Genomic DNA, 27,014 nt, shown 5'->3' on the forward strand with positions numbered 1-27,014 from the left:
CATAGGTATCACTGCTACGAGACACCACAAAGCCGGAGACACAGGGAGTAACACTACCTGTGATTAGAGTTGCCATTATAAGTCCCCACTACAGTTCTCAGATCAGCAGATGACCTTGATCAAGAACACCCACGTTGGCCGATCAGAACTCCCCACCAGCACTGCCACTCATCCCACCACCAAGGAACAAAAATAGAAAATAAAGGAGAGGGAGAGAGGAAGAGAAAATAAAGGAGAGGGAGAGAGGAAGAGAAAATAAAGGAGAGGGAGAGAGGAAGAGAAAATAAAGGAGAGGGAGAGAGGAAGAGAAATTGGGATAGCGAGTGATAAAAGGGAAAGAAAGAGAACAAAGAGTAGTACATCATAAAATGTACCAGAAGGGGTTTTAATACAGTGAAAGCGATTCAGGGAACGCTAAATGTCCGTGGGTTAGGGGCGCAAATTACATGTCCTGCCTTGGGTGCTGACAACCCACACTACAAAAATAATTTTACCGTTAGGGGTCCCCACAACTTGGGAAATGTAATCAAGGGGTCACGTCACTAGAAGGTTGAGAACCGCTGCACTACAGGGATCGGTGTGAATGGCAGCAGATTGAATTATGTAGCAATTTAGAATTGAAGACAAATAATTGCCAACTGAACATTTGTCCAACTTATACATCCTAAACCCGACATCCATCACTCAGACCACCACACAGGAAGAAGCGTGGGGGGGGAATACGAGGGATGTACCAAAAGTAATGCAAAAATTGGCATAACTTTTTGTTTTTATTATTACCCTACATGGGTCATTCAAATTTCAGAGGTTAGTGTGTGTATGTATATATATATATATTTTTTTTTTTATTTAAAAAAAGCAGCCCATAAAGATTTGATTTTCTTTCCTGCCACCTAGCCGGCAGAGGAGGGAGGGTGATTACTGCGAGCAGCTCTAGCCAACAGTAGTCCCATGTTAAAAAAATTTTTTTTTATGGCAAATCTATATAGCCGCTGGTAGTGATCCCTTGTTTAAAGAAAAAAAAAAAGAAAAATCCCTGCCTATAAATGGATTTAATCCTAGACAATCCCTGCTAAACCAAATTATTTTCAATCCATGTACGGCCAACTTAACCACTTACAGACCAGACACCGCAGTTTTACTGTGGCAACATGGCTCAGCTGGGTGAAACGACATTATGTTACGTTGCTTCACCCTGTCACGAGGGGCTTCGATCTAAGGTAAGCAATTCATAATGAGCTAGTATGCTAGTCATACTAGCTCATTATGCCTTTCAGGTTTATTTAAAAAATATATATATATATATATATATATATATATATATATATATATATATATATATATATATATATATATATATATAATTCAGGGATTTACAACCCCTTTTAAAGGCTCAGTTCACCTTTCTGAACATTTGAGAATAACCCCTTTAACTCTCTTTGCAGGTAAATAATGGATTCCAAGCAGAAGCAATGTGCCGTCATTGAGTTCTTGATGAAGGAGGGGTGCAGGACGTCCACAGAAGACTACAAAAGGTTTACAGAGATGCCCCATTGATAAGACATTGCTTGTCCATGGTGTCCTTTCCGTAAACATTCTGTAGTCTGTGGATGTCGGACATCCTGCTCCCCTCCATCAAGAACGCAATGACACATTGATTTTGCTTGGAATCCATTATTTACCTGCAATGGGGGGGGGGGGGGGGGGGGGACAAATTTTTTTTGAAGAACCTATGCAACTTAAAAATGTTTTGCCTCTTTGCATTATTTTAGGTATATCCCACATATAAGCACCTTAAAGAACTTTAGGGGGAGGGAGGGGTAGGAGATTATACATAATTTTATTTTAGAGCTGCACAATTAATCATGAAGAATCGAAGTGGCTCCCGCGGGACTGGGCGTTCCTATGCAGCAGGTGATTGATTGACGTGATGACAAACTACCCCCCCCCCTGTCGCATAAGGAGCGTCACGAGTTGCCGAAAGAAGCCAAACGTCGGAGCGCAGGCGCCGTATAGCGCCGACTCGCAGTTCGGCTTCTTTCGGCAACTCGTGACGCTCCTTATGTGATGGGGGGGGGGGGGGTAGTTTGTCATCACGTCAATCACTTACCTGCTGCATAGGAACGCCCAGTTCTGCGGGAGCCTCTACCCGGAAGCCGGGGGGGGGGGGGGGGATTTGGGGGGATGGCTATACGATACTATGTACAGCAAAAAAAAAAAAAAAAAAAACACGCATACTGTCAATGTAGCAAGTGAGCTCAATGTAATGTTAGAAGAATGTTTTAGGGTGAACCTCCGCTTTAAATACAGTGTTTGGAAATCCGACGGACTGTTTACAGGTTAGATTTTAAAAGCAGCAGCAAACCTGCTGACCTCACATGGTTGCTAATGTGACAGAACACCTCTCATTTTCACAATTAACATGTAAACCGTCCGTTGGATTTACATATACTGTATTTAAGCACATAAGCTCCGTTTTGTGTTGAAAAGAACTTAAATCTAAAACTCCGTTGGGTGTAACAAGATGTCCGTTTGCCTCCTTCTCACTCTATCATTACTGTGCAATGGTGTGGGGTGTAGCAAGATGGCGGCGACAGAACATCACTTCCAGGGCAATCTGTGATGGGGAGCCGAATGTGACAGTACAACGGCGTGTAGCTTAAGGAAGTTATACCATTAAAAGACCAAACCTTTTCTGACATTTGTTGGTCACAAGTTTAAAAAAAAAAAATTCTGCTAGAAAATTACTTGGAACACCAAAACATGAGATTATATATTTTAAACAGAGACCCTAGAGCAGTGGTCATCAACCCCTGTCCTCAGGGCCCACTAACAGGCCAGGTTTGCAAGATAACCGAAACACATCACAGGTGAGATCATTTGTTGCTCAGTGATCGCCAATTAATATTTCTTATGGATTGGAGTTGCCGTCTATTTTATGCACAATTTCAAAGTCGCAGTCATTGTGAACGAGGGAGGGCCAATCGAGATCGGGCCAATCGAGGGAGGGCCAATCAAGATCAGGCCAATCGAGGGAGGGCCAATCAAGATCAGGCCAATCGAGGGAGGGCCAATCAAGATCAGGCCAATCGAGGGAGGGCCAATCAAGATCAGGCCAATCGAGGGAGGGCAAATCAAGATCAGGCCAATCGAGGGAGGGCTGATCAAGATCAGGCCAATCGAGGGAGGGCTGATCAAGATCAGGCCAATCGAGGGAGGGCCGATCAAGATCAGGCCAATCGAGGGAGGGCCGATCAAGATCAGGCCAATCGAGGGAGGGCCGATCAAGATCAGGCCAATCGAGGGAGGGCCGATCAAGATCAGGCCAATCGAGGGAGGGCCGATCAAGATCAGGCCAATCGAGGGAGGGCTGATCAAGATCAGGCCAATCGAGGGAGGGCTGATCAAGATCAGGCCAATCGAGGGAGGGCTAATCAAGATCAGGCCAATCGAGGGAGGGCTGATCAAGATCAGGCCAATCGAGGGAGGGCTGATCAAGATCAGGTCAATCAAGATCAGGCCAAACTACATGATCAATCTTAGGACTGCTTAACAAAAAGAGAACCCAAGCAAGACAAATCACTTGATTTTAAAATGCTGCGTATTTCGGTATTTTAGACTATTTATGATTCTCCGTGTACACCTTAGACCCCGATGGAGGAAAGTAAAGCTATAAGAGCCAGCAGAGCTACGCTTGGCATGCTTTACATGCTCCGTGCTCCCTGTTATCTCCTGCATGGCCAATCCACATCCTGCGCAATTTCCAATGGCTATCAGTCAGAGGGTACTGCACTGCTTCCATCTCCTGACCCACACCCACCTACCCTGTATACCAATGCTGGGCAAACCTTGGCCTTACAGGTATTGTAGAGCTACAAGTCCCATCATGCCTCTGGGAGTCACGTTTTTTGCCATTGGTCTTGCAATACCTCATGGGACATGTAGTCCTACAAAGGCTAGAGGGCCACCGTTTGCCCACCCCTACTGTATATGGTAGGGTTGCACCGATATCAAGCATGTCCACGAGTACTCAAAGGCTCCGATACCTGAAACCGATCCCATTGCGTCCATACAAAATGAATGGGCTCACACTGCAAAAAGAATCAAATGCGATTTGTACAGGAATGCACATTTTTGTCTGAAGTGCATGCGGTTTCCCACACCACTCTTGTGTGAAGTCAAGCTTTTCATAGCGCTTTTGAACCTGGTTCCACCAGCTCAGGCTCCCATTTCGACTTAAAGTGTTACTAAACTCATTAATGTGAAAATAGTTCATCACCTCCACAGCTGATACATCTTTTTACATTAAAATATTGCCACTAAACACCTTTTTAGTTGACCTGTATACCATGGTTATGTGATAAACTGCAGGGTCCACCCAAGTGCTGAGAGTTCAGGTAGGAGGAGATATCCACTACAGCCTTTGTCCTCATGCCATTCTGGGAGGTGGATCATCCACAAATCAAGATGTGACATCCCACCCACAGTGTTTTTTAAGTTACTGGGCATGGAGGAGCGAGGGACCGGGCTGTCATTTAGGAACTGTATACACGCCCACATGTGTGATGTCAATATCATGTGACCGGAGCTAGCTCAGCACAAGGAAATGTTCTCTCCCGCAATAGAGACCAAACTGAGCATTGGGCGAGTCGCCTCTATATGGCGCCTGCGCACAGACGTTCGGCAACTCGTGACGCGGCTGTATGCGCCGAGGGGGAAGCTTTTGTCATACGTCAAATCACTTAGCCTGTGCATAGGCACGCCCACTCCCGCGGGATTCTCTACCCGGAAGCCGGGGGGGGAACAACGGTATGTACGGCAAAAAAAAAAAAAAGATCAGCATACTGTCAATGTCGGAAGTGACCTCAATGTAATGTTAGAATTTTTTTTTTTAGGGTGAACCCCCGCTTTAAACTTGAGGGTGGAGTGAAAAGCGGTGTGGGCGTGGCCTTGTTGGGAGCCCAGGCTGAGGCCATCATACACCTCACAGGCTTTTGTTGTGATGTGCGACTTTTGACCATTACGGCACCACCTCTCCTGGAGGGCAGCAAAGCTGGAGACACCATCCCTCGAACAACAGACCACACTAATGTGCAAGAGTTGTGTGCGTTTGCTCCCATCCGACTTCACACAGGAGCAGTGTGGGAAACCGCATGCAATTCAGACAGGAATCACATTGCTGTTTAAAAAAAAATAAAAAAAATCACATGGTATTTGCAGTGCGATTTGAGCACATTCATTGTGTATGGACTCCATTTGCACCAGGTATTGGTACCGGGAAAAAAAAAGGATTTTTGTACTCACCGTAAAATCCATCTCTTTCGTTCATAGACGGACACAGCCTTCATTGACCTTAGGGTTATTCTTCTTCCTACCAGGAGATTTTCTCCTGGTAGGAAGAAGCATAACCCTAAGGTCAATGAAGGCTGTGTCCGTCTATGAACGAAAGAGAAAAATAAAATAAAAACAACAGTATTGGTACAACCCTAAAATATAGTTCACTGAAAAGAGGAAAAAAAAAGAAAGATCTCTATAACAGTGATCATCAACCCTGTCTTCAGGGCCCACTAACAGGCCAGGTTTGCAAGATAACTAAAATACATCACAGGTGATATCATTTGCCGCTATGGGACTGCAGTATTCTAGTCTGCATCTTCCCCCAAGGTAATACATAAAACCTGGCCTGTTCATGGGCCCTGAAGACATGGTTGATGACCACTGCTCTATAAGACTATGCATTACAGGTTATCAGTTTAAGCCAGGGATCCTCAAAACTGCAGCCCTCCAGCTGTTGCGGAACTACACATCCCATGAGGCATTGTAAAACACAGACATGACTAGGCATGATGGGAATTGTATTTCCTAAACAACTGGAGGGCCGTAGTTTGAAGACCCCCTGGTTTAAGCCAACTGACGTGGTGGACTCTGACTTTTCTATACGGATTGTTCTTATCCTAAAAATTGTCACCAGACCATGCAATGGAAGAGTGTTAGCTCTGTGTCACTACCAACCCTAGTCTCAGAAATTGTAGTCGGCTCACCGCTGGGCCAGAAAAGTAAAAAAAAAAAAAAAAAAAAAAAAAAACTTACAGCCTTTTCAGTAACTTAGCTTTCAGTGCTGATGGGAACAGAAGTGCTTTGTTTTTGTTGAAATGTTCATTTGGCAGCAAAAAAAAAACAACAACAAATAAGATGCCAACCAACCCACCCCGATCTTCTCCGAGCACCACCTAGAAGAGCAATGTCAGGATTCCCATGTGTACTGGTGAAGACTTCCACAAGATCCAATAAATACTTTTTAAAAAGTGCAGGAAATGAAAAATCAGACAAAAAAAAAAAAAAAAAGGAGGAGGCGCTTCATTGCTGTGTAGGTTCAGGAATGGAGACCGAGGAAAAACTGATTGACATAAGCATGTGACCAGCAGGGGAGGGAGGGGTGAATAAACCAAACCAATACTGTGTCTGCTCTAAAGGGTTCAGTAATGGGTAATGCTCAGAAGCCAGAAAAACAGACCAACCAACTGGTTGGGGGTGGGGAGGGGGGAGGTCTCCAGAACAAGAGTCAGTCTCCAGGATCAAGTTGGAGAAAAAAAAAAAAGGAAAAAAAAAGTGCAGAGGGAAGAGGTGGGTTCACGTCTCAGTTTTTGTTAGGGGGGGGACGAGTAAAGTTTACGGTTTATATACAAAAGTAAAACTGAAAATATAGTTCTGTTCTCTGTACATGTCTCTTTGTTAAACGTTTCATAAAAAAAAAAAAAAAAAAAAGAAGAATAAAATAAAGGAATAGGGTGACAAGCGGAGGGTCCAAATTCCCTCCCCAAAGTGTTCCTCATCTGTGGGGATCAGTCCAAAGAGATAACATCTGGGATTATGCCGTACAGAGAAGAGCTGTCCGCTGGCCCCCGGTTGGCTGCGTTGTGGCTGTCGCGGAGGCTGTTCGAAGATATTAAACTGCTGTTGCTGCCACTGTTGCTTCCGTTGGTCGCAGGTAGATTGGTGCTCGCCCCCGCGCTTAGCTGGTCCAGGAAGATTTGCGAGGAGGTGGTGTACGGGAAGAATCGCGACGAGTGAAGGAGATCCGGCTCTTCGGAAGCGGCGGCGGCAGCAGCGGCCAGGAGAGATGTGTTGTAATGCTGAAGGAACGAACAGACACATTAATAGGGGTGAAAGCACACAAAGCAAAAAAATAAATAAAATGTAATTTATGACCCACAACAAAATATTACAGGTGCCGCTCATACCAGGTCCTCTTGTATGACGAACTGCTAGGACAACCTACAAGGACAGCGCTCATCACAGCTCAATACATTCAGTAGGCAAAGGAAGTCCTAAAAGTCGCACTTTACAAGCCTGAGCACCAACCAGGACACGCTCACACCAACGGATAGGCAGTTGCAGGGAATTCTACCCAGTTACCCAAGGGTGGTTTATAGAAGAGCTCCAACATTAAGGGATCTGGTAGCAAAAAACGTTCCTGACCCCCCCGGTGAGAAATAACCTACTCACCTTCTATCAGGGAAAAGGGTTCTTCCCGTGTAAACGGTGCTTTGCGTGCAAACAAACTAATTTTAATGGACAAAAATGTTCCAAATTTATATCTACAGCAACGAAGAAAGAATATGACATAAAGGACCTCATTACTTGTAGGACTGAGGGGGTAGTTTATGTTTTGGAGTGCTCCTGCTCGCTTCAGTATGTTGGACGCACCAAGCGGCCTATGTGGAAGCGCATCAGGGAGCATGTCCAAAATATACAGAAAGCCTTCCCAAAACACAATGTGTCGCGACACTTTGATTTGTGCCATCACAATAACCCTAAGGAAATTAAATTTTGGGCCATTGCCAAATACACTCCACACTGGAGAGGCAGTCACAAAATAAGGGAACTTGGTAAATCCGAGTCTCGTTGGATACATGAGATGCGGACTCTATCCCCTAATGGTCTGAACATTGAATTTGATTTAAATTGTTTCATTTCTGATTTTTAATCTTTTTTCTTGGGTCTAATTAATTAATAAATTTTTAATCAATTCTTAATCTATTTTTTGACATATGTATGTATTATTAATTGATGCTTTTACATATTCTCAGTGCAGATGTATATGTATATATATTAATTTTAACAATTTAAAAACATATTTCTTGTTTAGATAACACCGAATAGGTATGTTTTGTTATGGTACCTTATGATTAGTTTGGTACTTAGCCACTAGAGGGCTTCATTCAGCAATTCGTTTTTTAACTTAATATTTTAATGGTCTTTTATAAATTATATGTAATAAACTTCATGTATGTCCATGTATCTGCATTGTGCAAACATAGAGTCCGCTATGTGTAGAAGTCTTGTTGCCCCAATGATGTTTGTTTTTTCCCTCTGTTGCTCACGCTGACAGCGAGGTGGCTATTTAAGCACAGGCTATCCTCAATCACGTAGTAACCCATGATTAAGTCACGTGTCCGTGACGTAACGCGTAGGGAGGAGCCTACAGTGACAGGACGATCGAATCCGAGACCATCGGATCCGACTGAGGAGACTGCACACTGAGCGGCGTTTCATGCTTAACACAAGAGGGGATTCGCGAGTGCACTTGCTGATGTATTGGATCATTTTATCCACTTGATTTTGTTTATTGCGCAATGAGGTCTTGTCTTTCTTTTCTTATACATATCTGCCACTGAGTGCCCGCTCACCAGACTGCAGCAGTTGAAGCGCTGGGATCTGCATTCTGAGTGAAGGAAGGCATCGTATGTTTTTTCCTCAATGGGACTTATTGGTTGATCACTGTGCACATGTTTGAGGACATGCCACATGATTGATGTGTATTTAGTTTCACATTTGTCCCACAGCTTATTGGTTTTGCATGGAGATTTGTTTCTCCCTGAACAATTTTGTACGTTTTACACCTTATAAGTTAATATTAGCGCATCTATATAATTTTTCACTGTCTTTATTTTTGATTTGGTATCACTTAGATAGCAGCTGCATTATTTAGTTTTTTATAATTTTTTTCTGTAATTATTAATTTAATAACGCATTTGACTTCACCCCCCGGAGCTTAAAGTGATACTATAGGTTCGGTAAAAAAAACTTGCCTCCACTGGACGGCTCGTTTTGCACAGAGTGGCCCCGAACGTCCTCTTCTGTGTTCCCACGGAAGCTCTCTCGTCTCCTGCCCACATCAGATAACCCCCACTAGGACGCACTCTCCCAAGGGGGGGGGGGTTAAATGCAGACGGGCTCCCGTATCCAGCATTATGCATCCATAGCCGCCCTGCGTCATTGGATTTGATTGACAGCAGCAGGAGACAATCGCTGCGCCGCTATCAATCTATCCAATGAAGAGCCAAGAACCCGTGGAGAGAGCGATGGTTGGATCGCACCCACAGAAATTTGGGGCTCAAGTAAAACAGGGGGGCCAGACACTGCAAGGTTTTTTTTCCCCCCCATCTTGATGTATTACAGGGGGGCCATACACTACAAGATCCCCCCCCCCCCCATCTTAATGCATAGGATGTATTAAAGGTGAAAAAAAAACACGAAGACAAGCCCTTTAAGCTTGGGGGTGGAGTGAAAAGCGTTGTGGGTGTGGCCTCATTGCAATCTATGCATTAAGGTGAAAAAACATCTGGTGACCCGCCCTCCCTTCCACAGAACTGATTCTTGTTTGATTGGCCACTGGAAAGCCTCCTGTCCTGGAGGCGACTTGAAGTTGCCTTGTACTGTCCTGGAGGTAACATAAATACTCAAGTCGTGTCCAAGTTGCCTCCCAAAGTCGTGCTGGAAATAGTGTTGCCCCTGTGTGAATGGGCTCTTACAAACGCTTTAATGGGGGAAATTCATCAAACCTGGAGCAGCTGTGAATGGCATGGCAAGCTAGGCAAGACTTGGACCAGACAACTAGGATGTTCTTCCCACACACACACACACACACACACACACAAAGCAGACTGAAAAAGATGGTGTAAGTCCCCCAGGGGAGAAGAACAGCTTCTCTCTCCAATCTTATAGGCAACCCTATAATAGGTTCTCCCGTTTCCCCTTAAAGAAACCACATAATACAAACAGGAGATGGAACACATCAAGGCAATTATACTCACTTGGTTGTCTCCAGACATAAACTGAAAGAAGTCCAATCCTGGTGAAGGGATGGGAAAAAAAAAAAAATTGAATTAAACAATGCTTAAAAAGTAAAATAAAAAATATTGTAAAATGTATGCACATTTAAAAGTAAAAAAAAAAAAAAAAAAAAAAAGTATAGTATAGAGCAAGGGGGTTTAGGGGTACCTTACATTTTTTTAATTTACTTGTTTTCACACTTTAAAAAAAAGTGTGAAAAAAATAAAAAAATAGTGATCCAGTGGTAAATCGGACCACTCTGGTTAGAGAATCGCTGGCTGCTAAAAAAAAAAAAAAAAATACCGGGGGTTATAGCATATTGCTGCAGCCATAACCCCGGTATTCAAATGTCAAGTGAGGACGTCTTGACTATGGCCTGGTTGGCAAGTGGTAAATCTTCCAAGGGATGCAAGGCACTTGGTGGTCCCGTTCCAATCACACACCCAGAAAAGTGAAAACCGGTTCACTTTACAGAATGAACATTAAACATAACCCCCCCTCGACCGTCTACTTGGACAAACCACGCAGGGGCGGAGCCTGGTGCTGTCAGCAGAGTGGTACTGTATCACACAAGCAGCAGGTAGCCAAGCAGCCCACAGCTGATGAAGATTTTCTGCTCTATGTATGCCGGGTGTATTACACAGCCTCCACCAGTGCTTGAATAACCAGCTGATGTGCCCATGTTCTGCCGATTCTTTGTGATTTTTATACATTGAATAAAGATGCTTTTAATTAGGGGAATAATATTTGGAGCCCCCCCCCCTACATAATACCATCACCAATCATGGGGATTGGAGCCGCTTATTATTGGTTTACACCTCTGGCAGAGTTTTATTCAAGCAGTTGAGGGATCACCACAGTTATAGATTTGTCTTCTACAGAAGAGTCGCTGGCTATTTTGTACATAAGATTTTTGCACATAAGGTTTTGTGAACTACTTTGATGATATAATCTATAGATTATGAGCAGGACGTACGGAATTGTTTGGTACTTTTATATGCACCAGGCACATTATTATGAGTTTAGTTTCACTTGTCATTTCCTTGATCCGATTGGGTTTTTAGGATTTAATCAAAACCTTTTTTTTTGGGAGGCAAAGACTAGCACTGTACTTCATGGAAGACCTATGTTTTCAAGTTTGTATTAAACATACCATAGTTGCCTTCCTGCAGTTCCTGTGTCACTCCCATTGGCTGTCAGGTGACCCCAACAAAAAAACACCCAATTATGAGAAACAGGTGACAAACCCCCCCCCCCCCCCCCCCCTTTAGGAAGATGCACAATGCTCTGGATACCATTAGGTTACAAGGGACCCAAGGAGGGCTGGGGGATAAAGAACCCATTACTTTGCCCAGAATGTACTGCTCATTAACCACTTAAGCCCCGGACCAATATGCAGCCTAAAAGACCCAAGGGGTTTTTACAGTTCGGGACTGCGTCGCTTTAACAGACAATTGCGCGGTCGTGCGACGTGGCTCCCAAACAAAATTGGCGTCCTTTTCCCCCAACAAATAGAGCTTTCTTTTGGTGGTATTTGATGACCTGCGGTTTTTATTTTTTGCGCTATAAACAAAAATAGAGCGACAATTTTGAAAAAAATGCAATATTTTTTACTTTTTGCTATAATAAATATCCCCCAAAAACATATATACATTTTTTCCCCCCTCAGTTTAGGCCGATACGTATTCTTCTACCTATTTTTGGTAAAAAAAAAATAAATAAAAAAAAAAAAAATCGCAATAATCGTTTATCGGTTGGTTTGCGCAAAATTTATAGCGTTTACAAAATAGGGGATAGTTTTATTGCATTTTTATTTTTATTTATTTTTTTACTACTAATGGCGGCGATCAGCGATTTTTTTCGTGACTGCGACATTATGGCGGACACTTCGGCCAATTTTGACACAGTTTTGGGACCATTGTCATTTTCACAGCAAAAAATGCATTTAAATTGCCTTCTTTATTGTGAAAATGACAGTTGCAGTTTGGGAGTTAAACACAGGGGGCGCTGTAACATTTAGTGTTCACTTAGTGTGTGTTTACTACTGTAGGGGGGTGTGGCTGTAGGACTGACATCATCGATCGAGTCTCCCCTATAAAAGGGATCACTCGATCGATGCGCCGCCATAGTGAAGCACGGGGAAGCCGTGTTTACATACGGCTCTCCCCGTTCTTCAGCTCCGGGGAGCGATCGCGACGGAGCGGCTATAAACGAATAGCCGCGCCGTCGAGCACGTACAGGTACGTTGATGTGCCTGTCCGTGCCATTTCTGCTGACGTATATCTACATGAGGAGGTCGGCAAGTGGTTAAAGAAGAAGTACAGCCAAAAGGTTCATTGTGCACGCCTGTGGCCCGCTGACCTCACAGAGCTGATCCAGGCTGGGGAAAGATTGCGACAATAAAGTCCACAAGTCTGGACAGCCACCTGCCACAGCCTCCCAGTGAGACGCCGAGAGCCCGGGCGAGCCACTCCCACCATCTTCCAGTGGGTGCAGGGGGTGGTGGGGCAGAGCAGAGAGCCAGTAATTGACGGTCACCTGCTCACTCACGAGCGAGCCAAAGACCGAGCAATCTGCAGTCTTTGAGCCGGCAGGGGACCAATGCTACATCCACATAGGCAAGTATGATTTACAAAAAAACAAACACAAACACACACACACCAAAAAAACAAACACACACACACACACACACACACACACACACCAAAAAAACAAACACACACACACACACACACCAAAAAAACCACACAAAAAACACACAAAAAACACACACAAAAAACACACTTCTCTTTTAAAGTGAAAGACAGACTGACTCCTACCTAGCTGGTCATACGGCATCGGCGTCATATGGAAGGGATGCCTGTAGTCCTGGATCAGTGGGGAGTTCATATATGTTGAATCCACAGCTGGCAAACTGGGAGTTCGAGATATAGGAGAACCCTGGTGTGGCAGAGTCATCATGCTAGAAGAAAAAAATAGAAAAAATAAAAAGTCACCAATAGCTTCTGATGTTCACATTTGTCTGTCATTTTTGTGCCGTTATACCAGATTTCATCAGCAGATGGCAATGCAGGTGAAATGTGAACCTCTCAATGTCCCTACAAAGACAGCTAAGAAACAGGTGAGAACACTGCAAATGCACTTTACTGTGAACGTGACCTGGCCTAGTGTACAGGTGCTAGTCTTCAATTTGATCCCTGCGACGCGCCGCTGTTGGATCCTGTACTTCAAATTGTACACGACTGGCGAAAGGTTAAGTTCTGCATTCCTCATTCAGCCGTCAAACCTAAATGGCAATAGAGGTACCGGCATTTGAAATTGGAGTAACAGGATCTCAATTTAGGAGACATTGTGGACGCCGCGATCCAACAGACTTCACAGGGATTAATTGGAAGATGAACATGTACTTGCAGGAACACAAAGGACTCTACTTACGGTTCATCCGGAAAGTATTTCACAGCTCTTCACTTTTTCCACATTTTGTTACAGCCTTATTCCAAAATGGATTAAATGTATTTTTTTTTATTCTACAAACAATACCCCATAAGGACAATGTGAAAGACGTTTGTTTGAAAGCTTGGCAAATTTATTAAAAATAAATGTATAAAATCCCATGTACACAAGCACCACCGGCTCCTCCCCTGCACACAAGCACCACCGGCTCCTCCCCTGCACACAAGCACCACCGGCTCCTCCCCTGCACACAAGCACCACCGGCTCCTCCCCTGCACACAAGCACCACCGGCTCCTCCCCTGCACACAAGCACCACCGGCTCCTCCCCTGCACACAAGCACCACCGGCTCATCCCCTGCACACAAGCACCACCGGCTCCTCCCCTGCACACAAGCACCACCGGCTCCTCCCCTGCACACAAGCACCACCGGCTCCTCCCCTGCACACAAGCACCACCGGCTCCTCCCCTGCACACAAGCACCACCGGCTCCTCCCCTGCACACAAGCACCACCGGCTCCTCCCCTGCACACAAGCACCACCGGCTCCTCCCCTGCACACAAGCACCACCGGCTCCTCCCCTGCACACAAGCACCACCGGCTCCTCCCCTGCACACAAGCACCACCGGCTCCTCCCCTGCACACAAGCACCACCGGCTCCTCCCCTGCACACAAGCACCACCGGCTCCTCCCCTGTACACAAGTACCACAGGCTCCTCCCCTGTACACAAGTACCACAGGCTCCTCCCCTGTACACAAGTACCACAGGCTCCTCCCCTGTACACAAGTACCACAGGCTCCTCCCCTGTACACAAGTATCACAGCCTTTGCTCAATATTTTGGTGAAGCTCCTTTGGCACCAATTCCACTCTCCAGTATTTCTGAGTATGATGCTACAAGCTTGGCACTCCTATTTTTGGGCAGTTTCTCCCGTTCTTCTTTGCAGGACCTCTCAAGCTCCATCAGGTTGGATGGGGGGCGTCGGTGCACAGACATTTTCAGATCTCTCCAGAGATGTTCAATCGGGTTCAAGTCTGGGCCACTCAAGGACATTCCCAGAGTTGTCCTGTAGCCACTCCTTTATCTTGGCTGTGTGCTAAGGGTCGGGTCGTTGTCCTGTTGAAAGATGAACCCCCAGTCTGAGGTCCAGAGCGCTCTGGAGAAGGTTTTCATCAAGGATGTCTCTTTACATTGCTGCATTCATCTTTCTCTCCATCCCGACTAGCCTCCCAGTTCCTGCCTCTGAAAAACATCCCCTACAGCAGGACGCTGCCACCACCATGCTTTACAGTAGGGATGGTATTGGCCAGGTGATGGGCGGTGCCTGGTTTCCTCCAGACATGACGCTTAGATTCAGGCCAAGGAATTACATTTTTGTTTAATCAGACCAGAGAATTTTGTTTCTCATGGTTTGATAGTTCTTCAGGGTGCTTTTTTTTGTGGCAAACTCCAGGAGGGCTGTCATGTGCCTTACCGAAGGAGTGGCTTCCATCTGGCCACTTCCCCATACAGGCCTGATTAGGAGTGCTGCAGAGATGATTGTTCTTTAGGAAGGTTCTCCACAGAGAAACACTGGAGCTCTGTCAGATTGACCATCGGGTTCTTGGTCATCTCCGTTGCGACCTGGCGCCCGGATATTGTCAACTCCTGCCTACACTTTGTCTGAAGAAAATCCGATGGTGTGTACGAGGCTTTAGATAGCTCGGCAAGCTCAGTGCACCGCATTGATCGACCTCTATGGAAGAAATGTTTGGCCAACATCTCCGCATAAGGCCATTCAGCCCCAAGAAGTTCTTGGAAGGATCAGGAGGAAAGTCTGGGTTGCCTCGCACAGGAGGTATTAAGGCGGCGTACAAAATCGCAGCGTTTTGTCCCACCAATTGTGGCGACAAATTGCGGCGTTTGGTACCACGATTTGCGGCAACAAAACGCTGTGATTGTGAATGCAGCCTCACCCCCTCTATGGAGATGGTTCACATCTCCTATGCCGAACACCAAAAGCCGCCTGAAAAAAAGGTCCGGGACTTTTTTTCAGGCGGCAGGCGTACGGCGTGGAGATGTGAACCATCTCTATAGAGGGCAATGTGTTTTCATCCCTCCAGCGTCTCGGGGCTGCTGCGGCGTCACACTACAGGCGACAAAACGCCTAGGTGTGAATGGGGGCTAAAACATAATTTAGCCGATATTGCGTGTGTATAACATGCTCTGTCAAAGACATGGAGATAGCGCCAATAAGGGCATGTAAAAGGTTGGCGACTTGTTCCTTGAAAAGCCAGGGAACCACACAATTCAGAATCAAGAGATCAAAGATTCCGAGATGACCCATCCCTTACAACAGGGCTTGGTTTTTATTTTTAATAAATATGCAAAAATTTCAAAACAAACCTTTCACGTCGTCATTATGGGGGATTGTTTGTAGAATTTTGAGGAAAACAATGAATTTAAACCATTATGGAATAAGGCTGTAACATAAAATGTGGAAAAAGTGAAGCACTGAATACTTTCCCGGATGCACTGTAAGCATTGCCGGTACACGTCGTCCAGTTTGGAGTCACTTTGGTACGAACTTACCTCTTGTTGCTGAGAGGTGAAGCAGGGGTTATCGACGGACAACTCCTTTTAGCACAGGGCTCTTCCTCCTCCTCTTCCGAAGAGCTGTCCACCGTCAGGTCAATCACCTCCACTCTCTTATTTTTGTTGGATTGATGGTGCGAGGACACCTGATGCTCCACCGTACTGCTGATGCACCCATCTGAAAATATGACATGCACATGGGTAAAACCATTCCTGCCAACAGGCAGAGAAACACTAAAACGTTTCAAAACCTTAGAAATCGGTATTAGGGCTCGTTTACACTTGCTTCAAAAATGTGGCATTGGACACGCTTTTTCAAAGCACTCTGAATGCCAATCAAAAGCACCTGTCACCAAATAGATACATCTTAAAAAAAAAAGTTTTAAGAACCAACATGCAAAAAAAAGACTTATAATAGTGCATATACAAGTAATACACTTGAACATTCAATAAACAGATTTCAACTTACCGTATATACTAGAGTATAGGCCGACCCTAATTTTACCGCAAAAAACTGGGAAAACGTATTGACTCGAGTATAAGCCCAGGGTGTCCATCTGCATGCCTCACTGTGCCCATGCCTCACTGTGCCCATGACTAGACTTACGTTTAACATGGGGAGTCTATGGAAGCGGTGCCCGGCTTTGAAAAAAAAAAAAAAAAAAAAAAAAGAAGCAGAAGGTTTCAGGTCCAGGGGACCTACGGCCGGCACCAGGTCTCCAAAGTTACAAGAGAAATGACCATTTAACATGGGAGTCTATGCTTGAAGGCGTGCCTGACTTTTTTTAACCACTTAATCACCGCCTCATAGCCGAATTACGGCTACAAGGCGGTTGCTTAACTCTGGGAGGACGTCCTTCCCAGAATCGTGCGCCCCCTGGGGCGCGCACACGGGAGTGTCCGTGACCCCTGGATTCAGAGGACCCTGCGCATCATGGATCGCGGTAAATTGCCGCCGATAGCAGCTGTTTACCACGTGATCGCTCCGTCCAATGACGGAGCGATCACATGTAAACAAACCGGCGTCATTTGATGCCGGTTCCACTCTCTGTACCGATCGGTACAGTGTGAGAAGAGAGCGGGTGTCAGTAGCGCTGTGGGCTGGATCTGTGACTATTGCAGTCACAGATCCTGCAATACCCCCTGCGAAATACTCTGCAATACCCCCTGCGCAATTTTCAGATATTGGCACCATAGCTTGTGGACACTATAACTTTTCACAAAGACCAAATAATATTCACCAATTTGTACTTATTTTTACCAAAGATATGTAGCAGTATAAATTTTGGCCAAAATTTATGAAGAAAAATTACAAAATTTGCAAAAAAAAAATTAACAGAAACAAAGAAAAATCATTTTTTTTTTTTTTTTTTTTTTTTTTTTTTTTTACAGAATTTTCAGTCTTTTTTCTTTTATAGCACAAAAGATAAAAAAACAAACAGTGATTAAATATCACCAAAAGAAAGCTCAATTTGTGGGGGAAAAAAAAACAAAAATGTCATTTGGGTACAGTGTTGTATGAGTAATTGTCATTCAAAATGTGAGAGCACCGAAAGATGAAAATTGGTCTGGTTATTAAGGGGGTTTAAGTGCCCAGTGGTCAATCGGTGCTCCCCAGCTGTAGGTCCCCCGGACAACAAACTTTGCACACTTGTAGAGAAAGGGGCTGTGACGGTATCGGTATGATATCCCCGTCAACGTTCCCTTCTTCCCATAACGACAATCACCCCAATATTCCACGAGGAGGGATATCCCTGGAATCGCCCAGAAAGCCACACATGAGACCAGCTTACTGCTTGAACAACACAGACTTTAATGTTATAACACACAGCTTATATGTCATTTCCAAAACTGTTACAATGACAAATCTCCGCCCCCCTCACACTGGGGCTTCCATACAGATTATAGGCAGACACGACGGGGCCGATGCTGAAAACACATTTTCTTTAGACAATGACATCAATGACGCTGAGCACTAGCTGTACTGAATACATCAACCAGACCGCTCGACCCCGCATATAGAGAGATAATTACCACAATGAAGCAATCAGAATAATTAACCCAAGCCACTTAAACCCAGCTCTCCTTCACACAACACAATAGATCAATTAACCTTTAGAAATAGTGAGGGGACATTAGCACATCAATAACCTGGCTAGCAGGGAGCAGTAAACTGAGACATATAGGCAAATGTATCACAGGGGCTATATTGTGTGCCAAGTTTGAGGTCCATGGGAGCTACGGCCAGTCGGTACAAGGTCCCCAAACCCGGGAGATCAGGCGCAAAAAAGGTGACTCGAGTATAAACTGAGGGGGGCATTTTCAGCACACAAAAAAAAATGTGCTGAAAAACTCGGCTTATATGGTACATGTAGCATGCGATTTTTTAAATGAAAAAGATCACAAGAAATAACCAACATACAATGCGCCAGATTTATGAGGCAACTAGAGGAGTTAACATGATGAGGTGCATGGCATGATTAGGAATAGTATAGTGCATCTACCCTGGGGTAAGGGTTAGAGGGCTAGCCAACCATCTGCCCCATATTTTTTTGAAAGGTTTTGGTTCTTTCGAGCCTCAAACGTGAGTTTATATAAAATAGGTAAAGAGAATCATTAGGTCAATTTTAGGAGGCATCTGTGATCCTTTCCAGGACAATAAAAATAGTTATTTTTTTCACATAGTACAGGATGCGAAGAAGCCTCTTAGCATGGGATGATATTAGGGTTGTCGCGATACCACTTTAAAGACTTTAAGAGTACAAGTACCGATACTTACTTTTTTTTTTAAAAGCACTCGCCAATATCGATTATTTTTTTTTTAATGTCATGTGATTATTTTTTTACAATTTATTATTTTTACAATGCTTTCTTTTGGGGGGGGAACGTGTCAGTGCGTTTATTAAAATGTTAATTATTTTTTCCCAATTCATCTTTTTATTATTTATTTTTAATCAGCCATGTTGGGGGGCTTTGGTGAGATATCAGGGGTCTTAACAGAGCGCCAACATCTCCCCTTTGAGACAGAAAGGGAAAGAGATTCCCCCAGTCCCTTTCTCAGCTGCACTGAAAATGAAGGAAGAGAAGACAGCGGCTCCTCTCCATTCATAAACTGAGACATTGTAATCACAGGTTACGATGTTTCAGTTATATGAATGGACAGTCAGTGATCACCGACTCTTTTCATTCGCAAAAAAAAAAAGTTTACCTGATCAAACAGCCTTTTAATACCATGCAGAGGATTAACCTCTTAGGTTCTACAGTGTGTATAACAAGCATGCTTTATTGCATATACAGACCGATTTTACTGTTGTGGGTTTAGAACACTTAAGATTGACTCGGGTTAACATGGCACAATGGCGACTTTTCAGTGTGACCATAGCTTTGAATGCTGCTCCAGGTTTCCATCCCAGACTCTGATGACTTGCACTGATGGAGGCAGGAAGAGAGCCCACCCCAGCTCTATGCACACTCTACAGCTGGGGTCTGCAGAGGCTCCTGGGGTGGGGTGAGACCAGATCTAGTGACTGCCAAGGCTCCTGGGGGGGGGGGGGGGGGTGAGACCAGATCTAGTGACTGCCAAGGCTCCTGGGGGGGGGGTGGGGGAGAGAGAGCAGATCTAGTGACTACCGAGGCTCCTGGGGGGGGAGAGACCAGATCTAGTGACGGCCGAGGCTCCTGGGGGGGAGAGACCAGATCTAGTGACGGCCGAGGCTCCTGGGGGGGAGAGACCAGATCTAGTGACGGCCGAGGCTCCTGGGGGGGGAGAGACCAGATCTAGTGACTGCCAGTTCCTGGGTTTAGTAACACTTTAACGTTGCACCAATAGTTTAGACAAACCTTTTTAGTGTGCATCTCAATTTTGTGCTGTGAGGGAAATCAAGCTCTCTCAAAATAAAACTTATATACTCATCAGTGGACTTTGTTGATTATATTCTGCAATAAATAAATTGGGGGGGGGGGGGGTGCTGATTACATAAATGTTGCCTTGGGCAGAAAAAAATATAAAATACAGGAAAAGCATTTCGTTTTTACCATTTTTTTTTTCCCCATTGGGAATAAAAAGAACATTTACGCCAGGGATATGCAATTAGCGGACCTCCAGCTGTTGCAGAACTACACTTCCCAGGAGGCATAGAAATACTCTGACAGCCACAAGCAAGACACCCAGAGGCATGATGGGACTTGTAGTTTTGCAACATCTGGAGGTCTGCTAATTGCATATCCCTGATTTACGCATCCAAATCTGCCACCACATTAAGGCCCCATCTGTCCCGGGAAAAAAAGGGGGGGGGGGGTTGGAGAGTACAAGATGTTAGGATAGACAACAAAACCTTAAAGGCACATATGAAGCAGACCTCGCCGAAACGGAAAAGGACTCTGGGGTTCGAGGGGATTTAGGAAGAAAGACTTGGGGGGGACACAAGTGGTTAAACAAGCATGCACATGTTTTAGGAATAGTAAAGATAGTACAATGACAGCTGTGCAATAAGAAGGAAGACCATCTGCTACAAGTCCCATGGCATACACAGCCCGAGTGTGAATTCTACTCACTGTCCACTCCATTACACGAGCTGTTTACGTCCTGCACATCTTTCTTTGACCGCATAGGTGACCAGGAGCCATCTTCTTTGAACTTGATTTCATCACAGTCTGTACAGCACTTTAGAATTTCCATAAAGAGGCTGAAAAAGAGCATAAGATTCTAGTTACACTTCTTTATATTTATTCTTTTACTCAACTAGTCGGAGACCGAGAAACATTCTTCAAGACAGAAATATACAGCCGTGACCACAAGTTTTGAGACCAAAACAAATATTATCAAAATGTTCACAAAGTCAGCTTTTTCCGTATTTTTAGATTTTTGTCAGATGTTACTATGGCATACTGAAGTATAATTACAAACATTTCATAAGTGACCAAGGCTTTTATTGACAATGACATGAAGTTTAGGCAAAGAGACAATATTTGTAGTGTTGACCCTTTTTTTCAAGGCCTCAACAATTCCCCCAGGCATGCTGTCAACTTCTGGGCCACATCCTGACTGATGGCCGCCCATTCTTGTATAGTCAATGCTCGGAGTTTGTGTTTGTTTTTTTGTTCACCTGCCTCTTGAGGATTGACCACAAGTCCTCAATGGGATTAAGGTCTGGGGAGTTACCTGGCCATAGGCCCAAAATGTTGATAATTTTGTTCCCCAAGCCACGTAGTGATCACTTTTGCTTTATGACAAGGTGCTCCATCAGGCTGGAAAAGGCATTGTTCCTCACCAAACTGTTCTTGGATGGTTGGGAGAAGCTGGTCTTGGATGAGGTTTTTGTACATTTCTTTATTCATGGTAAAGTTCTTAGGCAAAGTTGTGAGTGAGCCCCCCACCTCCCTTGTCTAAGAAGACCCCACACATGAATGGTTTCAGTTGGCATGACACAGGACTGATGGTAGCTGTAACAGAATGGCCCGTGAGACCCAGAGACTTTTGAAGGATGGGGGGGTACTCCTGTGCCAGCTTCACCAATGACTCTTGTTTCTAGGGTCATCCTATGTCCCTTTTGGGCATTGGATGACTGAGAACGGATATCTCGGTTTACATGAGATGGGACATTAATGATAATTCATGTATTGCAGGATCTTGGAATATTACAGGTTGTTTAATCTGACCCCCAACAGGTCAATAAGAATGTCTCACATAGACTGTTGAGATGCTAATTAAGTTTGCTACTGTTAATTGGAGCTTGGTAGCCAGTCTGGCTGCCTATTATGGGATGTTTAAGTGTCCTGCTGTGATTACTGTCTGTTGTCCATTGTGTTAATTAGGTCTGCTCCTAAGATATTTCATTGTCCCTGTAACATGCTTGTAACTGTATATAACAAGCTGAGTGTACCATTAAAAAAGTGTTCATTCGTTTGACTCAGAGAACAGAGCTGGTCTCGTTTATTCTGGGGAATGGAATGGGTCCCATCTGCTGGATTGTCGGATAAGCTGTCGTGGTTGGTGGAATGGAAGATCGTAAACGGTGTTAACCCCTGACTGTTACAATAGCGCTCACCTTTTCTTCTCCGGACAAGCCTTTTTCCCTGATGCCCCAATCAGAAAGTGGGTTCAGCGAAAGTGACTTTACCCCAGTCCTCAGCATTCCAATCCCTGCAACCTTTGCAGAATATCAGTCTGTCCCTGATGTTTATCCTGGAGAGAAGTGGCTTATTTGCTTCCACTTCTTGACACCAGGCCGTCCTCCAACAGTCTTCTTCTCACTGTGCGTTCCAATGTCCTCACACCAGTCTGCTGCCATTGCTGAGCAAGCTCTGCACTGGTGGTGCCCCGATCCTGCAGCTGAATCAAATTTAGGAGACGGTCCTGGCGCTTGCTAGACTTTCTTGGGTGCCCTGAAGCCTTCTTAACAACAACAGCCTCGCTCTCTCCTTGAAGTTCTTGATGATCCGATAAATGTTTGATTTAGGTGCAATCTTAGTAGCAGAAATATCCTTGCCTGTCAATCTTTTGTGCAAAGCAATGAGACTGCATGCATTTCCTTACAGGTAACCATGGTTAAAGCAAGTACAATGATTTCAAGTAGGGTTGTCCCGATACCAAGCATTTCCCTGTGTACTTGTACTCGGGGAAAATGCTCCGATACTTTACCGATACCCGACTTTCCCTGTATCCTCCTCCAGTTCCCCCATCCGTTCTGCTCTCTCCCTCGATGCCCTGTGTCCATTCTCCGAGCCGCTGCTCTCCCCCCTCTGTCAGGATGAAAGCGGTGGTAGGAGCCGCTAAATCCGGCTCCTACCTTTTCCCAATGAACAGCGTCAGTGATCACCGACTGTCAATTCACAGAACTGAGCATCGTAAACTGTGCTTCAGTTTATGAATGGAGAGAAGCTTCTGTCTCCTGTCCATTCATTTCCAGTGCAGCTGAGAAAGCGACTGGGGAATCAGTGTCCCTAGTCCCATTTCTCTGTCTCAAAGGGGAGATGTCAGGTCTGTTAAGACCACCGATATCTCACCAAAGCCCCCCCAACAGGGCAAAGAATAAAAAAAAAAAAAAATACATATTTAAATAAAAACAAAAACACACTGACCCATCCATTGAGCACCTGCATTGACTTTATGTATTGTTTATTTTTTTTACCAATTATGCACTATATACAATGTTATGACTGTTTTATATGCTTAAAGTGGAGTTCGACATTTTTTTTTATTAATCCCAGCATTATTAAAAAATAAAGTATACAAGGTATAAATTTCACACTCGCCATTGTGTCCCTCCTGTTGCCATCATGATTGTGGGCATCTGAAGCCCAATCGATAATTCTTCCTGGATAAGCTTTGAAGAGGTGCATGCTGGGTAACCAGCATGCATCTCGCGCATGTGCAATTCACTGGCGTCCGTAGCACCGATTGTAAAGTTGCAACAATGGGCGGCGACGAAGGAAAGTCCCGCCCCGTTATGGCAACATACATCGGCGCTGTGAACCGCCCCAAATCGCGTCATTTCCAGCCAGAAAATAATGTAATTTATGATCACAGTACGGCCCACAGACATTATGTGTCATCATTTCCCAGGAGCACAGGCGAGGGAGGAAGTGACCTAGGAGCGTCGGGGACCAGGAAGTGGTAGATTAGGAGCACTACATAGCAACAGGGGAATTCTGGTAAGTAAAAATTTTTTTTTTTTTTTAAGAGGTTTTCAGGAGTCGCATAATTTTTTTATCCAAGTACATAGCAGCGCCCAAGTATCCTCTACATCAGGGATATGCAATTAGCGGACCTCCAGCTGTTGCAGAACTACAAGTCCCATGAGGCATAGCAAGACTGACAGCCACAAGCATGACACCCAGAGGCATGATGGGACTTGTAGTTTTGCAACAGCTGGAGGTCCGCAATTTGCATATCCATGCTCTACACAGTTTATTACCTTTACATTGACACCCGGCAAGTGGCTCACGCAGATCTCAGTGTAAACTGCCTGCGATTCCGGTGCGATACGGAAACACGCACAGGAATCGCACGGCTTCCCGCATTGCGCCAGTGTAAACCGAGCCTAAAAGTCAGACCCCAACCTCTGGACATGACCATTGTCAGATGACACACCGCACAACAGCTGACATGTGAGGCGTTCTATTACACAAAGTGCTGCTCTGCCTGGTGTGGTAGTGTAGTATTACATGTGGACTACCCAAATTCTTACAGATACATTGCAGTCTGGCGTTTGTCATGGTGCCGAGCAACTAGTCGTTCCCAAAAGCAACCAGCAAAGTAAGGCCCCCGTTCACAAGGGTGTATTACACATACACTTGTGTAAAGGACAGTCCTCATCTGCACAGGTGTCCTTTGCATTCACATCTACGGAGACGCAGCAGAGATATGGACACAGCCGCTGGTCCCAATTTGACAGCAATGCAGGTGAAGGCACCCCCCCCACGAAGGCACACTGTCTGCATTCCAGGACCCAAGTGGCTGTCAATTTGGAACCAGCGAGATTGTGTGTCCCAATAAACCACCTGCATTGAACGCCTGTGCGGGTGGCAACAACTCTTCGAATGCGTAGATACACCTGAGTGAATAAAGGCTTAACTGAGAAATGAAAAAACACTGGAGGGGGGGATGTGTGCAAGGTCAAAAAAGATGAGTAAACCTTTTCTATCACATGATATCCACTCACCCATCTATTATTAAATGCTCATACGGCGCCTTCTTATCACACACAGGACACACCCATGTGGGCTTCTTTTCATTCATCTGGATATACAAAGTAGCATCAAAGCACTGCAGATGGGAGCAGGTAAGCGATCGGCAAGGGATAGTCAGACGCATCTTCCCAAGCTGAAGGGGAAATAAAAATAAAAAATAAAGTCAATACTTTGCATTACAAAAAGTTTAGTATGGGGGGGGGGGGGGGGGGAAGAACCCAAACAAAAAATAGACAATGCCGCAGGCGCTTTTTAGAAACAGTGATCGTGTCGTTGCTAAAGAAAGGCCATGCTGTGACTGGAGGCTCGTGCACGGGAGCGACGTCACGCGACTCTGGCCAGTCACAGAGACCCAGAGTTCGTGGCCCCAGAAGGAAGAGGGATGAAGAATGGCTGCTACCTGCAACAGGGGACATCGGTGACATTGCAGGCTTTGGTTTAAGGTAAGCGATACATACTATGCGATGCAAAGTAGCCCATTATGCTTTACCTGTGCAGGTCAATAAAGAAGAAGTAAAACCCATCAGGGTTTACTTCCTCTTAAAAAAAAAATCAATCACTTTTTAAACTAAAATATCAAATATGTTATACTTGACAGCAGCCCCAACCCTCCTTTTCTGGGGGTCCCCCGTCAATGCTCCAGGCCCCGTTTTTGGACTTCAGGACCAGTCACAGAGCGCAGCCCGTTGTAGAGAGGTCAGCGCCGTTGAGGGAGGAGAAAGGAAGAAAACTGCTGGGGTGAGTGCACCGCTAGACCGTGGGACAGGCAAGTGTGTGTTTTAGGTCCAGTTCACACCAGACGCAGTTCCGTGCACTTTTTTTTCTGCACAAAATGCATGAACGGTGTTTTCCATGTATTCCAATGGCTCTAGTTCACATCATGCAGTCAGTTTCCGGTCAGTATCTGCACCAGAAACTGACTGCATGGTGCCAACTAGAGCTATTGGAATACATGGAAAACACTGTGCATGCATTTTGTGCAGAAAAAAGGCGCACGGAACTGCGTCTGGGGTGAACTGGCCCTAAAAGTCAGCAGCTACAGTTTTTGTTGCTGCCGACTTTTAATAAACACACAAATTACTGGAACTCCTCTTTAACCACTTAAGGACCGCCTCCTGCACATATACGTCGGCAGAATGGCACATGTACGTCCTGTACTAGTACCCTGCCGCGGGCGTGCTCCCGCGACCCGGTCTGAAGCACCGTGACCAGCGGACCCGATCGACGCTGGAGTCCCGCAATCGGTCCCCGGAGCTGAAGAACTGGGAGAGGTGTGTGTAAACACACCTTCCCCGTTCTTCACTGTGGCGGCGTCATTGATCGTGTGTTCCCTTTTATAGGGGGGATACAATCGATGACGTCACACCTACAGCCACACCCCCCTACAGTTGTAAACACTTCAGGGAACACTTAACCCCATCAGCCCCCCCTGTGGTTAACTCCCAAACTGCAACTGTCATTTTCACAGTAAACAATGCATTTTAAATGCATTTTTTGCTGTGAAAATGACAATGGTCCCAAAAATATGTCAAAATTGTTCGAAGTGTCCGCCATAATGTCGCAGTCACGGGGGGGAAAAAAAAAAAAAAAAAAAAAAAAAATCGCTGATCGCCGCCATTAGTAGTAAAAAATAAAATAAAAATGCAATAAATAAATTTTGCACAAACCAATCGATAAACGCTTATTGCGATTTTTTTTTACCAAAAATAGGGAGAAGAAAACGTATCGGCCTAAACCAAGGGTCTCAAACTGGTGGCCCTCCAGCTGTTGTAAAACTACAAGTCCCATCATGCCTCTGCCTGTGGGAGTCATGCTGGTAACTGTCATTCTTGCAATGCCTCATTGGACTTGTAGTTTTGCAACAGCTGGAGGGCTGCCAGTTGGAGACGCCTGGCCTAAACTGAGGAAAAATTATTTTTTTTTATATATATTTTTGGGGGATATTATAGCAAAAAGTAAAAAATATTGCATTTTTTCAAAATTGTCGCTCTATTTTTGTTTATAGCGCAAAAAATAAAAAAAACGCAGGAGGTGATCAAATACCAAAAGAAAGCTATATTTGTAGGAAAAAAAAAAAGGACGCCAATTTTGTTTGGGAGCCACGTCGCACGACCACGCAATTGTCAGTTAAAGCGACGCAGTGCCGAATCGCAAAAAAATAGATTTTTAATACAGCTTACC

At 44.9% G+C, this 27,014-nt stretch overlaps 1 protein-coding gene across 1 annotated transcript in view; it reads right to left on the minus strand.

The window, feature by feature from the left end:
- Positions 1 to 5,828: 5,828 nt before the first annotated feature.
- Positions 5,829 to 27,014, minus strand: part of PIAS1 (protein inhibitor of activated STAT 1) — a 96,925-nt gene continuing 75,739 nt past the window's right edge. The window contains exons 9-14 of the mRNA XM_040342238.1: positions 24,806 to 24,966; positions 20,697 to 20,827; positions 16,140 to 16,320; positions 12,936 to 13,078; positions 10,098 to 10,135; positions 5,829 to 7,133 (exon numbers count right to left, since the gene is read on the minus strand). Of these exons, the coding sequence (XP_040198172.1) occupies positions 6,843 to 7,133; positions 10,098 to 10,135; positions 12,936 to 13,078; positions 16,140 to 16,320; positions 20,697 to 20,827; positions 24,806 to 24,966 (945 nt within the window). The 3' untranslated portion in view covers positions 5,829 to 6,842. The remainder of the gene's footprint in view (positions 7,134 to 10,097; positions 10,136 to 12,935; positions 13,079 to 16,139; positions 16,321 to 20,696; positions 20,828 to 24,805; positions 24,967 to 27,014) is intronic.

This window comes from Rana temporaria, chromosome 3 (assembly GCF_905171775.1).
Source record: "Rana temporaria chromosome 3, aRanTem1.1, whole genome shotgun sequence".
Classification (NCBI taxonomy): Eukaryota; Metazoa; Chordata; class Amphibia; order Anura; family Ranidae; genus Rana; species Rana temporaria.